We start from the raw sequence: 15222 nt of genomic DNA on the forward strand, positions 1-15222 counted from the left end.
AAATTTCAAAGCAACTTGCAATTTTTTTTTTTTTTTTTAAAGACGGCGCAAGCACATAAGACAATAGCTACACATTACAGTTCAAAAAAATGTTTGAGTCTGTAATACAATCTAATTCTATTTTAAAATGTAATGTATTCCTGTGATGGCAAAGCTGACTTTACAGCATCATCACTCCAGTCTTCGGTGTCAGATGATCCTTCAGAAATCAATCTAATAATAATAATTAATATTTTTGTTGAAATTATTTCCTTTAAGACAAATTAAAAACAATCTTACTGACCCCAAACTTTTGAACGGTAGTGTAATATTGTAATATACAAAAAATATTGAAACCTCTTTAGATGGTTTAACTTTATTAGATCATGCTCATATGGCCAGGACACTCCTGTGAAAGAGATGTTTAATCTCAGAGAGATTATCCTGGTTAAATAAAGGTTGAATAAAATATGAACTATATATATATATTTTTATAATGAGTAATCCACTATTTTGTAGAGGGGGGTCAAAATGACAATTTTCATCTGTGATTTGGAGTCAAATTACAGGGGAACAAATGAATCTAGGAAGATATTTTAATTTTACACAGAGATTAGTAGGTCCTTGTTGCATTGTGTGCCAGTCGTGACCGTTCAAAAATGGAAAAAGCACTTTTCCCAAAGTTTTCTTCCCTGTAAATCAAGAAGTATTAATGATTATCCTAATATGTACACTCCTATTTGATTTGTTTTAGCTATACCTATTCGTAACAAATATGTAAAATCAATCAAAAGGTATGTAATCTCCTTTAACATAAAGAGAGATTTGTGCACACTGTGAATGCCATGACACTCATTAACAGTTCCTCTAATTTTTTTAAACCGTCATGTGTTGCACGTCCCCAGGTAATGCCATCTGTTAAAGTTTATCAATATAGATAAAGAACAACATCTTGGCATATTTATAGCAAACTAGTGTAGTTTATCTTTTGTACTCTGTAGACAAAGCTGACTTTAAAGCATCATCACTCCAGTCTTTAGTGTCACATGATCCTTCAGAAATCATTCTAATATGCTGATTTGCTGCTTAAGATGCTTTTCTTGTTGTTATCATTATAAAACAGTTGTGTGGCTTAATATTTTTGTATTAATTTGTATTAATTTCTTTCCAAAGAAATCCTCTAATGTATTTTTAAAAAATGAATACAAATATGAATGCAAAATATTGAAACCGCTTCAGATGGTTTGACTTGATTAGATCATGCTCATATAGTTAATGTGATGAAATAGGGTCATTCCTTGTCAACTCAGGTACAATTTTTGGATTTGATACAAAAATAAAAACAACAATCTGGTACAACAAATACATAAATGGAGAAGGAAGGCAAAATATTAAATGCACAGGTATGTAATCTTCTTAAACATAAAGAGGATTTATGCAAATCTTTACACTTTGAGATTTGTGCACACTGTAAATGCCATGATAACTCATTAACAGTTCCTGTAATTATTTTAAACCATCATGTGTTGCACGTCCCCAGGTAATTTAGCCATGTGTTAAAGTTTATCAATATAGATAAAGAACAACATCTTGGCATATTTATAGCAAACTAGTCTAGTTGTACACTGTAGACAATCTTTGACTTGGCCGTCAAGTTAGGACTTTAGGAAAAAATACAGCGGATCAGCTGATTTTGAAAAAGTGCAGGTGTTCTCTTGTGCTGAGCCTTGATCTCCAGTTAAAGTGTGATAAGAACAGTCAACTCTTGGAACACTGGAAAACAACATGGAAACGTGACTTAAAATGAAAAAAATGCAAGTTGCTTTGATATTTTGTTTTCTAAGAAGGCACAAGCACATATAACAATAGCTTTACAGTTCACATGTTTGAGTCTGTAATATTACAATTATTAAATACAGGTTGAAATGACTTTTATTTATTTATTTGTATATATTTTAAAATGTAAGTTCTTCCTGTGATGCAAAGCTGAATTTTCAGCATCATTACTCCAGTCTTCAGTGTCACATGATCCTTCAGAAATCATTCTAATATGTAGATTTGCTGCTTAATATGTATTTCTTGTTATTATAATTATTAAAAAAACGGTTGTACTGCTTAATATTTTTGTTGAAATCATGAGTATTAATTTCTTTCCAAAAAAATCCTGTATTGTACTTTAAAAAATGAAAACAAATACGGATGCAAAATATTGAAACCGCTTCAGATGGTTTGACTTTATTAGATCATGCTCATATAGTTAATGTGATGAAATGGGGTCATTCCTTGTCAACTCAGGTACAATTTTTGATTTAAAAAAAAAAATTCTGATAAACCAAATACATAAATGAAGATGGAAGGCAAAATATTCAGTGCTCTGGATGCAAGTGCTATATAAATGCTATGAATATTTACTGAGTTATCCACTATTTGGTAAAGGGGAGTCACAATCACAATTTTCATCTGAGATTTAGAGCCAAATTACAAGGGGAACAAATGAATTTAGAAAGATAGCAGTGTTATTATTTAATATTTACACAGAGATTAGTAGGTCCTTGTTGCATTTTGTTCCAATCGTGACCGTTCAAAAATGGGAAAAGCACTTTTCCCAAAGTTTTCTTGCCTGCAGTATTAAAGATATCTTAATATCCTTTTAGATTCCGGTTCTTAACAGACTTCTCTTTTGGTATCTTAACTTTTAAGGCCCTCCGAGTCACGTGCTGTGGCTTAAGTGCCCAAATCCTTTTGGGATCACTGTATATACATATACATAGGCATAGATAGAATGTTGGCACTTCTTCCTCAAAATTTGGAAGAATTTTTATTTTATTTTATGTCTATTCAAAATAAGACATCTTGACTCAGAATGGCTAGCTTGTGTATTTCAGATGCCAGCAACATCTGGATTCAATCACAGTACTCTGGTCAGACAGGAGAATTGAAAGGAGGCTGTGAGTTTAGAGTCTTTGAAAAGCTGAACTGAAATATCCCTTGTGTAGGCGACAGATATAAAAAGGCAAGACGGGGAGAGTTCAGAGAATTTCATGGGCGTGTGTGAAGCCTTCTGGGACATTTTAGGAGAGAAAGTCATGGAGACAGAGAACAGGAAACAATTTGACATACACTCTATAATCTGTGATTTGTTAGATTTTCAAATCTGTGCAGCTTTTTGTATTCACCATAACCTCAAATAATCCAGGTCTATAACAGGTTATTATAGATTTAATTTTCTTGTTTTTAAATCGGCCTCTGTGACTCTTTGTCAACATCTGTGCACCGTATTTTCTGGCTCAGTGATATTTCCTGTCACTTTGCCTCATGCTGTTCTTTATCTGCTAAACAAGGCACTTCTGGGTTTTGGCATTTCTTGTGCATCCTGGCAGCGGGAGACAAAGTGGAAGCAAAATGTCGCAGTGCCACTTCCTGCCGGAATTCAAGAGATAAGGAGAGAGAAATGTGTGCTTTTACAGATGGAGTCTTATAGCATCCGATTCTTAATGCAGTCTATCCCATTCAGTTCTTAACAAAACGTTCTGCACTGGCACCATGGTACAGTGATGGTAATACCTTTTGTACTGAGTATTTACAGGATGCATGCCAGACCCAAACTCGGATCATTTGCATAAGCGCCACAGCTCCGTGTGCATAAAATGTAACGTAGCATGTGCCACAACTTCAAAAAGATTGCATTTAATTTGTTTTGTTTTGGTTCTGTCTCACCCTTCCCACTTCAGAAGGTGGGAACCTTTCAGGTGTTCATTAATGGCTCGTTTCCACCGAGCGGTGCAGTTCAGTACAGTACGCAATTTTTGCTGTTTCCATTGTCAGAAGTTGTGAATGATACCCTAGTTCCAAACCGTACCGTACCACTTTTTTGGCACCCTTCCATTGGGGTACCTAGCACAGTAATCCGGTACTAAAGGGTGGAGCTAGACTCACTACAGAACGTTGATTTGTTGACAGTTGCTTTTTTTTTTGGGCTGTGTTTTTCCTTGCAGCCTGCAGCCTTTCCTCAAACAAAGTGTGTCGTCTTATGACAACAGCCACATGCTGAGAAGCAAGAACAAGATTTGCTGTATGTCCTCCATTGTTGTTTACGGTGTCGCTTTCTTCTTTGCGCGAGAATGACGTCAAAAGCTACACCACGCCTATCATACTGCGTACTGTTGGTGGTGGAAAAGCAAGCCGGAACAGTGTTTATGGTCCCGAATTGTACTGTACTGTCCCATACTGCACTGCTCGGTGGAAACGAGCCATTAGAGTCCAATGCTTTTTAATACAATACTAGTTCATTAAAAATAAATTAATGTATAAATGCATGAAAAGTTTAAAAGTAATTTTTCTCTTATAAAAGCCTGATTGCTGAATGTTTTTACAATAAACCTCTCCCATACACGACAGGGGCGCCCCAAATTTAGTGATTCAGGATTTTTATTTCTTATGCTCTGAAAAATCTGTCGTAATTTACTGTCCCTCACATCGTTTCAAAACTATATGATTTTATCCTCTGTAGGATAAGACGATATTTTTTAAAAAATGGACATTATTGAATGGACAAAAACTACATACTATTGGGCGGTGGACCTCAGTCAAAATTGAGCAAAAAGAAAGAAAAGAAAATGATGTAAAAAATTATCTATTCTTTGACTTAACTTTAACTCCCAAAGGCGTTGAAGTAGATGAGATGAACCAATTGTCAGTGTTTTATGTAAACACACTCATTGACGCACTTTTTTTTTTCACACTAAAGATTCAAAGAGAGTTCAAGTTACAACGGTTATATAAAGAAAGAGTTTTCCTAAATGCATCTGTGTGTTTTTCTGAATGATTTACTTCTTCTCTAGGTAAATGACAGCTGTTCTCAGCTGTAGACATATGCAGCTCTTTGGTTTTGGAGAAAGCCAGATGATATATGATCTGTAAACACACACACCTGCCACGATCCACTCTCACACACCTGCCACGATCCACTCTCACATAATGACATTCTCTCATACTGTACACGTGTCCATTCAGGAGTGTATTGTGACCGATATCTTGTATTTCCAGTCTGACTGGGTTAAATACTAACAGAGCAGTGCTGCTTGCCTGAAATATATGCCATAATCCATTTGCAAACAAAAGCTCTGGGATGTGTCTGCTGGGGTGTAATGTCATGTCATTAAAAGGTGTATGTATGTGTGTGTCCTGCAGTGTGGGGTTACTCTATTTTGAGTGTGACTCTGGTTAGTGCATTCGCTTTGACCAGTGTTTTTGTGGTGCCCCTGATGAGGACGCGGTTCATGCGCAGAGCTCTCATCTATTTCATCTCGCTGTCCATCGGAACGTTGTTGTCCACTGCCATCCTACAGCTCCTGCCTGAGGTTCAGTATCCATCCACCCATTTCCACCCAAACACACCAAATCAACTGTGGATCAAGATTAATCTCAAAGGGGTGTCTGGAATTATCGCCTTTTTCCGTCTGTCCTCCTTCACACAATGTTTTCTCCCTTTCAAACACAACAAAACCCCCCTAACCACAGTAAAGACACCTCTTAGTCTGGTGATTTCCTCTTCCTGAAGCTCTTTCTCTCCAGTTGCCTTTATTTCTTCCATAATTGTTCTGTTGGTACTTTTTTTTCCTTAGGACCTGCATAAAAGCTGTTAACTTTTGTTCAAGGTCTGTCTAACTCACTATAGCTGATCATTTTGTATTTATAAATAATTACTGACAAACTGCGATGACGAAATCAGATTGCTAAAAAAGACGCCTTAATAGGCCCAGATTGAATCAGGGCCTGTATTCTTAAAGCTTCTTAGAACCCACTCAGAAAGCTCCCAATTTACCTTATAAACTTCTACATAGGAGTCTTAGCTTAAGAGTGATTCGGGACCAATCTGAGAGCAACTCTGAGTGACGAAAACACTCTTAGCAAGGAGGTGGGGCTGACCCCGTTGCTACATATGACACAGTCTTTTGAAGACTGTGATTGGTTGGTTGTTGAAGACTTAATACTCTATACTTAAAAAAGCGCTTTTAAGTAGAGAGTCTATATTTTTACATGCATTTTATTTTATTTGTTTATTTATTTTATCTTGTTTATTTTTTTAAGCTTTTTAGCTTTATTTCATTTTGGCTTTTTATTTTACTTTAGCTTTATTTGAGCTTTTTATTTTGTTTTAGGTTTTTTTGCTTCATTTTTAGCTTTTTATTTTACTTGAGCTTTTTTAAGCTTTATTTTAGTTTTTTTTATTTTATTTAAGCATTATTTTTTCAGCTTGCGTTGTGTTGCTTGAAAGTTTTGAAATGTGATGGTTAAATTGTCACGTCAACCTAATGTATGATGTTTGTTCCACCACTTTTTTGGAGATGATCAATACCCCCTGCCATAATTGGTCTCCACCGCTTTTCAACTTATTCCTCTACCCCTGAATACTGCCTTTTAAAGTAGCACTTTAACACTTTTATTCACTTGCTCATCGGCTATGGAAATCCCGTTCACATTAACAGAGCTAATGAGGTGATGCATGTCCCAGGATGTTTTTTGTTGGGTTGTTGGTGATCAAACAGACCTACAGGTGCACCTTGAGCTGGGTGTTGATGGTTCATTGACTGGTCAACAATAATCACAGGTGTTTGCAGTTCCTCTGTTGCCTTGGGGAGTTGTTTAGACTGAGAGGGTGAGGGGAATGTTCAGTTATCCCATCAGGTTTTAATGGTTTTCAGTGACCTCGTGTCTTGAGGCATCATTTATTCTGTGATGGTCAACAGGAAGCCACCTCCCCCTACTTCCTCTGTGAATGAAACAATGGATTCTAAAATGTGAACAACATGCACTACCATTCAGAAGTTTGGAGTCAGTCATCTTTTTTTTTTATTCAGCAAGGATTCATTAAATCAAAATCAAAAGTAAAAGTAAAGACATTTATAATGTTACAAAAGATGTTTCGATGCTTGTCTGAAACCTGAAAAATAAAACCTGAACCTGAAAAATAAAAAGCTGAAAATTCAGCTTTGCCACAACAGGAAACATGCATCTTAAATTGTAATAATATTTCACAATATTACTGTTATCAAAAAAAAAAAAATCATATCGACCCCAAACTTTTGAATGGCAGTGTAATAGCATGACTCTGGAATGTTAATGATTCATTGTTGTTAATTCGTTATATAAATGAATATCAGATCTACTGTAAATGCAGTTTATGAATGAGATGTGCTAAAAAAAATAAAAAAATACTGCATATTTCCTTCAAATGTGAAAACCCTCATTGTGGTTGCATGAATTGATTTGATACTTCAGTGGCCCACATAACCTCCTCATGGAGTAAATCTCACAATTGAGATTATGAATATCAACCTTTCACCTAGTATTAATTTAAACTGCTGATTAATTCAAATATTCTCCCTTCTTTTCTCCCTTTCTTTTCCACCTCCCTTGTGTTCTCTCTCTCTCTCTCTCTCTCTCTCTCTCTCTCTCTTTTTTGGTTATTTGGCCAGTGTGGGGGTATGGTTTCCTGTGTGTGACAGTGATATCTCTGTGTTCACTGGTCGGGGCGTGTGTGGTTCCCTTCATGAGGAAAACCTTTTACAAGCGGTTGCTGCTCTACTTCATAGCCCTGGCCATTGGTACTCTGTACTCCAACGCCCTCTTTCAACTAATCCCAGAGGTAGAGTGGACACGTGTGGGGAAACGGGTTTATAGACGTGTGCCACACAACCAGACTCTCTAGATTTCTAGAAATCTAGATTTTCTAGAGATAGAGTTGTTCTGGTTGAGTCTATGTTTGTTGAGTCTGGCATTTAAAGGAATAGTTCGCTCAAAATGAAAAGTAATTTACTTGTCCTCATGTTGTTCCAGACAAACTAAAATATTTTATGCAATATCAAGAAAACTTCTCTGAAGTTCATCTATTTCTGTATAGAAATGGTTTATTCTGTCTGTCCCTTATGTTCATTTAAATAGGTTTGTTAATTGTTTTTAAAAAGTGATTTTCCCCTGTTCTTGCCATGAAAATAGCCTTAGGGCCAGATTTACTAACAGCTTGCGCCAGGGCAAACCCTCTTTTGGTGTTAAACTACTGTAAGGTTTTACTAAAGACATACAGGGAGAAATTAGCATTGCAAAGGTGTGAAAACAGTTATTTTTGCAGCTGACCTTATTGCATATGCATTTCAGAGAGTGCGTGGTAGAAGGGAGACAATTTTTTCTGTTCATGATAAATAATTTAGAATGGTAGACGGAGACGTTGTCCAAACATATTGTTCGGCAAGCCACGTTATTTTTAATTTGTTGTGACTCTACACTAATTTGCGCTGCTCTTGGTAGATTGCCTTGGTCGTTATAGAAATTATCCAGCTGTGTGTGTGTTCTTTAATTTGCGCATCATTAGTAAATCACCTGCAGAACTCGCATCCCACCGGCGCTTTTATAGGATTGCAGTCTCACGTTAATTTGCCCTGTTTAAATCTGGCCCTTAGATACTGACATGGCATAAAACAAAAACATCTATTTTGTGCAATGTCCATGCTGATGTTTTCTGTATAATAAAAATGGATGGCGATTCACACCGCCAAGCCCAAAAAAGGAGAAAAATAATTAAAATTCAGTAGTTTCAGAAGCTGGTTGGTGTGACTCTGAATCATCCATTGTTATTGTATACAAAATAACAGATTTGACATTCTGCAAAAAAATATCAAATTTTGTGTTCTACATAAGAGAATAGTATGTTTTGGAACAACATGAGGGTAAGTAACTGATTACAGAATTTCCATTTTCAGCTCAATATTCCCTTTAAACACAAATATAAGTTTTCCCAGCCGCAGTGGTTCTCCCCAGCTGGAAGGCAAAAAAAAAAGGTTCACTAAAGGAACTTTGTATTGATTCATGCACAGAACACATACTTCTTTTAAAGGGGTCATGACATGGATTTTTTTGTTATTTTAGAGTGTGTGTGTATGAAATTATCTGTTTTTAAGGAGTGGTTCATTTAAGGCTTGTCAGTAAACGCCCACTATTATGATTAGCTAGTGTCATAGCATAGGAAACAGTATCAACACCCACTCGCTATTGCCTCTGAATATTATCCATATAAAACCAAAGCATTATGAAATAGTTTACTTGTTGTTTGCAGTGTAACTGCGGTCAGATCCAATGCTGCTGACTGCTTCATCTGTCAACAACTGTTTCTTTACGAACTCTCTATTACATTGTTCTTCATTTACAAAACAATCTGCAGTCAAATTCTCTGAACAAACATAATTCTCTGACGCGATCCATGACGCAGTTCTTGACACTGATATCCTGTCTCTACAGAAATGAGCAAAAATGATCTGTTTAAACAGTACACGTCAAAGCGAACGTTTCATTAGACTTCCTTTTACTATTCCATTTTTCTTCTTGTCGGCAAACTCAAGTGTATAGAGCAGGGGTGTCCAATTCTGCTCCTGGAGGGCCACTGTCCTGCAGAGTTTAGCTCCAACCCCAATTAAACACACCTAAAAACAGTTAATCAAGGACTTACTAGGCATACTAGAAACTTCCAGGCAGGTGTGTTGAACCGACTTTGGACACCCCTGGTATAGAGTATGTCAGAAAGTGAACAGGCATCTGTAAACTGTTTCCAGTTTAGACAACTTCAGTGATTTTATAATTGGTTCTATTTGCATTTGACCATAGACTGTTAAAAAAAGATGAATGATGCACCTTCACTCTCTTCCATTGTAGAAAAGTGAAACCGCCAATGTCTCAATATGGCACTGACATCTTGCGCTGGGGACTGCACAGTTAGCGTAAAGTGGAGCCGCAGTATCAAGCAAGGCCCTGTCCACACTCACCGCAGAATCAGTTACTACAGTTTACTGCAGAACAACTCATTATGTCAGTGTGAAATAAACAGTTATGAAAATGTAGAAATTAAAGTTAAAGCTCCAATCTCGTCCTGAAAATCCAGAAAAAAAACTTTTCAGGATTTGTGCAGCACACTTGCCTAGTGCCTACACTGGTGCTGCGTTCCAGTTTGTTTTTATTATGCCCTTCACTTGTTACCTTCCCTCCGTCTCGTTCACTCGGATGTGCGCCATTGTTTACCGTATGTTGCATGAGTGCCCACTACATGGCGGAAGCTTTGCAATGGACTGAACTGGAACATCCTAAGCCCTTGATCACTTGGAATCCATTATGAAGTTGATTTATTATCTATTTTTTTCTTTTGCAGCATTCTATATGTATATAGGTGTATTTGGGTTGTTTTAAATGTTTTTAAAAATAATTAAAATATCATAGTTGTTTGTGATGTGGTAAATTAAACGCGATATGCGGTGACGTCACATTCGTGTTGCGTTGTGGTATATGAAGCTGCCTGAAGTGTACATATGAAGTAGACTCGGTCAAAAGTGAGGGTCTGTCCATATAAACTTCACGAAGTGGAACGCACTTCAAAATGGCGGCAGGGATTCCCCCGAGGGGAAGTGCTTAGGGAAGTTCGCAAATGCGTGTCTAAAAGTGGAGTGGAACGCAGCACAGATGTGAGCGTTGCATCAACTGAAGGAAGGAACTGAACTCCCCAGTGGGTGGGGCCTGTGGTGCCATGGTGTAAAACTATTCGTCGATGTCTTCCTCTGGAGGCAGTCATATGCAAATGACATATAAGACTCCTTATATGCCAAAAGAGCAAGGCAAATTTGATTTCTCATGTCATGACCCCTTTAAAATCATGGTAATGCCCTTTCGCTCTACAATTTTGAGGCAATGTGGCATGAAACTGGAGCACACATATTTTTGTGAACTATTTATATTAATTGCTATAAATGAATGACCCAGTCTGGTTTAATTTGTTTAAAATCACAAGGTGAAAAGCCAAGCAAAAAGGGGGGGAGCCCTGAGGCATTGGTGAACTAGTACACAAAGACCCAATCTAAAATAAATCCCATACTCACTCTTCTTGACTGCTTGTAACCAAGTGTGAAATAAATGTGAAGAATACGGTCTTCTCAGTTGGTTAATCCATTTCTTGATTGTACCAGTACCATGTTTTCACATGAAAGAGAGTCCTTTTCCGATGTCTAGGAGAGTGATTAGGGGCTTGTTTTTGGATTGTATTCATACTAAAACGCATATATTATGCACTGAACTGCACACATTCTGTTTTAACATATTATATGCAGCCTACACTACTTGATGTTACACACACACACACACACACACACACACACACACACACACACACACACACACACACACTACAGTTCAATGGTTTTGGGTCTTTTATTTCTTATTAAAAATACAGTAAAAAATGGTAATACATTACATTTTTTTTTATAAAATTTTCCCTATGATGATAAAGCTGATGCGGCCATTACTAGTGTTCAAGAAACATTTCTTATTATTAATATTGATAAAGTTAATATTCTTGTGGAAACGGTGATTTCCTTTTTCGTGTTTTTTTTTTTTTTGATCAATAGAAAGTTAAATACAACGGCAGTGGAACATAAAAGTCCGTATTGTCATAAGTATTCTTTAAGAAATGTACTGACCCCAAACTTTTGAACGGTAGTGTAGTTCAACAATTTACGTATAATTTTGATAGTTTTATGAAAAACATATTTGAGGTTAATAACAAATATTATATCATGATTAATTTGTTTGAATACAATTGTATTTGGCATTTTAAAACATGCTTTTTTTCTTTATGTAGGCCTTTGGATTCGACCCTATGGAGGATTATTATGTGTCTAAGTCCGCTGTTGTGTTTGGAGGATTCTACCTGTTCTTCTTTACAGAGAAAGTCCTGAAGATGATCTTAAAGCCAAAGGACAAGGTGAGGTTTGGACTAATGGTGACGTGGTTGTTTTTTATAACAAATAGTTTTATCTGACAATGTCATTGTGACATGGGTTTCCAACGACATCTAAAAAGTATTTAGTTCACGGCACAAAAAGGAAGCTGTTTTTAGAATCACTTCAGAATTTTTAAAAGTTCAAACTCATGAAGTTTTGCATTGGAATGTGTGAGAAGTATGTACAATATGTGTGTGTTTGGCTTTCCTCAGGGGCTGCTCTATTCATTTGTGGTATGCTTTTAAAGACAATGTCCTCCAGTTGGATGTAAAAGAGGAACATATTACTAATAATAAAACACATTATGGGTTTTGGTGGTTTAGGCAGAGCATTTTACATACAAAGATTTATCATTAAACTCCTTGCTTTTGAGATTGCGATGGGTTGTAGTGCAGCACCCTCTAGTGGAGGATTTTCTTTGCAAGCTTATTCACCCTTTCTTTCTTTTGATGTTTGTTTATTCTTGCCCTTCTTGTTATCTAACGCTGCTCTCTTTTGTTAGGGAGGGCATGGCCACGGCCACAGTCACTTCCCTGCAGAGCGCTATGCCAACTCTAATGGCGACTTGGAGGATGGTGTGATGGAGAAACTGCAGAACGGGGAGGCTGGAGGAGCATCTTTACCCAGAGTGGAAGGAGATGTCAGAGGAGTTGGAGAAGACGACAAAATGCTGAGCACTGCGCAGACAGTACAGGTGAGAAATAAAACAAACCTTAGTCTTCTCCAGTTGCTTAAATTACATTTTCCAGTGGTATTACAAATCATACACACACATAAATCTGACAACAAATTTAGTACTTTGTGGAATTCATTGATTAAGCTTAAAGGGATAGTTCGCCCAAAAATTTAAATTTTGTCATCACTTACTCAAGTTGTTCCAAACCTGTATGATTTTTTCTTTTGTTCAACACAAAAAAAGATATTTAAAGAATGTTGGTAACTAGACAGTTGACGGCACTTATTGATTTATGTTATGACTTGTATTATGACCATAGTAGGAAATAAAAAAATACTATGGAAGTCAAGGTGCCGTCAACTGTTTGGTTACCAACATTCTTTAAAATATCTTCTTTTGTGTTCAACAGAAGAAAGAAACTCATACAGGTTTGGAACAACATGAGGGTGAGTAAATGATGACAATTCTTGCACCATTTTTGGGTGAACTATCCATTTAATTGACTATTAACCTCACATATTGTGTCTCTTAAAGACAACTTGAAATCAAAATGAACTCTATTTAAATAGGATATTAAAGAGGAACTATTCTGTTTAGTTTTTTTTTCGTTTTCAACTTTCTTTAGTGTGTGATGTTGCTGTTTGTGCATAAAAAAGTTCTGCAAAGTTACAAAGTCCAGTGAGTCCACTCCAAAGGGAGTTATTCTCTATATCAGTAAGCGCTGTTTCTGAACTCCCTGAAACTCCTCGATTGTAGTCTTGAGATCACAATATTCCTTATTTTTAAAAAATCCCGCTCAATGTGAACAGGGGCAAGCCCTGGTTATGTTGCATTAGTTGTGTTTTGAAATTCGTGGTTATGGTAAGGGAGTGACTTTTCCAGGAACATGCTCAAAGCAGTTGACCAATCACAGCACACTGATCCAGCCGACCAATCAGAAATTACCTTACTAACTACTAAAGGGATAGTTCACCCAAAAATTAAAATTATGCCATAGTTTACTCACCCTCAAGTCATCCTAGGTGTATATGACATTCTTCTTTCAGACGAATACAATCTGAGTTATATTACAAAAGTCCAGGCTAATCCAAGCATTAGAATTGCAGTAAATAGTTGCTCTGTTTTTGAAGTCCATAAAAAGTGCATCTGTCCATCATATAACTGCTCCACGCGGCTCCGGGGTGTTAATAACGGCCTTCTGAAGCAAATCGATGCGTTTGTGTAAGAAAAATATCCATATTTAAAACTTTATAAAGTAAACTTTCGGTCGACCGCCTTCCCTGTTCAATTTATGGAAAAATTGTTGAAAGTTCCCCTGCCGATGGAAAGACTAACGCGACCAGGTGCGCTCGTCATGACGTCACGTACACATCTTGAGTTTCACTTTCAACATTCAACACTTTTACACAGAAGGCGGTCGGCTGAAAGTTTACTTGATAAAGTTTTAAATATGGATATTTTTCTTACACAAACGCATCGATTCGCTTCAGAAGGCCTTTATTAACACCGCTGAGCCGCGTGGAGCAGTTATATGACGGACAGATGCACTTTTTATGGACTTCAAAAACAGAGCAACTATGAATCCAATTCTAATGCTTGGATTAGCCTGGACATTTGTAATATAACTCTGATTATATTCGTCTGAAAGAAGAATGTCATACACACCTCGGATGAGTTGAAGGTGAGTAAATTATGGGCTAATTTTCATTTTTGGGTGAACTATCCCTTTAATGAGCAGTAAATTAGGAGTTTATTGAGGCAAAAGTTGTAGTTAATATGTGTTCCCCTTACTGAAGTGTTACCAATAAATATGTTTCAAGACTAGAGCATATAGAAGTGAATTAATATAGTGCTTTTGCTTTCAACATCAAAGCCAGTCATGTTGCCAGCGTTGCCATAGAATTTTTTTTTTTTCTGTTTCTGAGTATGTGACCAGCATCTCAGTGTTGTCATCTCGTAATTACCATCATTTCAGCACCACTTGCGGCATGATTCATCAGCACAATACATCTGTGTATGTGGTTTTTCTTAAAGAGAAGAAAGCATAACTTTTCATTTGATGGCAACATTTTCTATTTCTAAAACAATGTTTCTTATGTGAGCTAAAAGAACCCTGCATGAGCCAAAGGAATATGTTTAGTGATTCAGTGAAAGGCTACTGGTTAATATTTACAATAGTTTCCACAAAAAAAATATTAAACAGCACAAATGTAGATAATAATAAGAAATGTTTGAGCACCAAATCTGCATATTAGAATGATTTCTGAAGGATCATGTGACACATTCAGGAATACATTACATTTTAAAATAGAAAACTGTTATTTTAAATTGTAGTGATTCATATTAGTTTTTTTTTTTTTTTTTATCAAGTAAATGCAGCATTGCTGAGTATGAGATTTCTTTCAAAAACATAAAAATATATTTTGAGCAGAAGTGTATATTGACTTCTTTTATTTGTCCATGCCGCAGGACACTCAGAGTTCAGGTGGTGCAGGAACGGGTGGATGCTATTGGCTGAAGGGCAGAGCATACTCGGACATCGCTACTCTGGCGTGGATGATCACTTTGAGCGACGGCCTCCATAATTTCATTGATGGTTTGGCTATCGGTGCCTCCTTCACTGCCTCTGTGTTCCAGGGCATCAGTACGTCGGTGGCAATTCTGTGTGAGGAGTTTCCACACGAGTTGGGTGGGTAGAACTGCTTCTTTAACACTGCCGTTAATGTGACCAATCAAAAATGGCCGTAAACA

At 36.8% G+C, this 15222-nt stretch overlaps 1 protein-coding gene across 2 annotated transcripts in view; it reads left to right on the top strand.

Annotated features, from left to right (window-relative positions):
• slc39a14 (solute carrier family 39 member 14) overlaps positions 1 to 15222 on the top strand; it is a 37611-nt gene that overhangs the window by 17379 nt on the left and 5010 nt on the right. For both annotated transcript variants that reach the window (XM_079814093.1, XM_079814092.1), the window contains exons 4-7: positions 7458 to 7627; positions 11654 to 11776; positions 12298 to 12489; positions 14941 to 15160. In XM_079814093.1, coding sequence (XP_079670219.1) covers positions 7458 to 7627; positions 11654 to 11776; positions 12298 to 12489; positions 14941 to 15160 — 705 coding nt within the window. The remainder of the gene's footprint in view (positions 1 to 7457; positions 7628 to 11653; positions 11777 to 12297; positions 12490 to 14940; positions 15161 to 15222) is intronic.

Source organism: Gobio gobio (genome assembly GCF_949357685.1).
Source record: "Gobio gobio genome assembly, chromosome: 4".
Lineage (NCBI taxonomy): Eukaryota > Metazoa > Chordata > Actinopteri > Cypriniformes > Gobionidae > Gobio > Gobio gobio.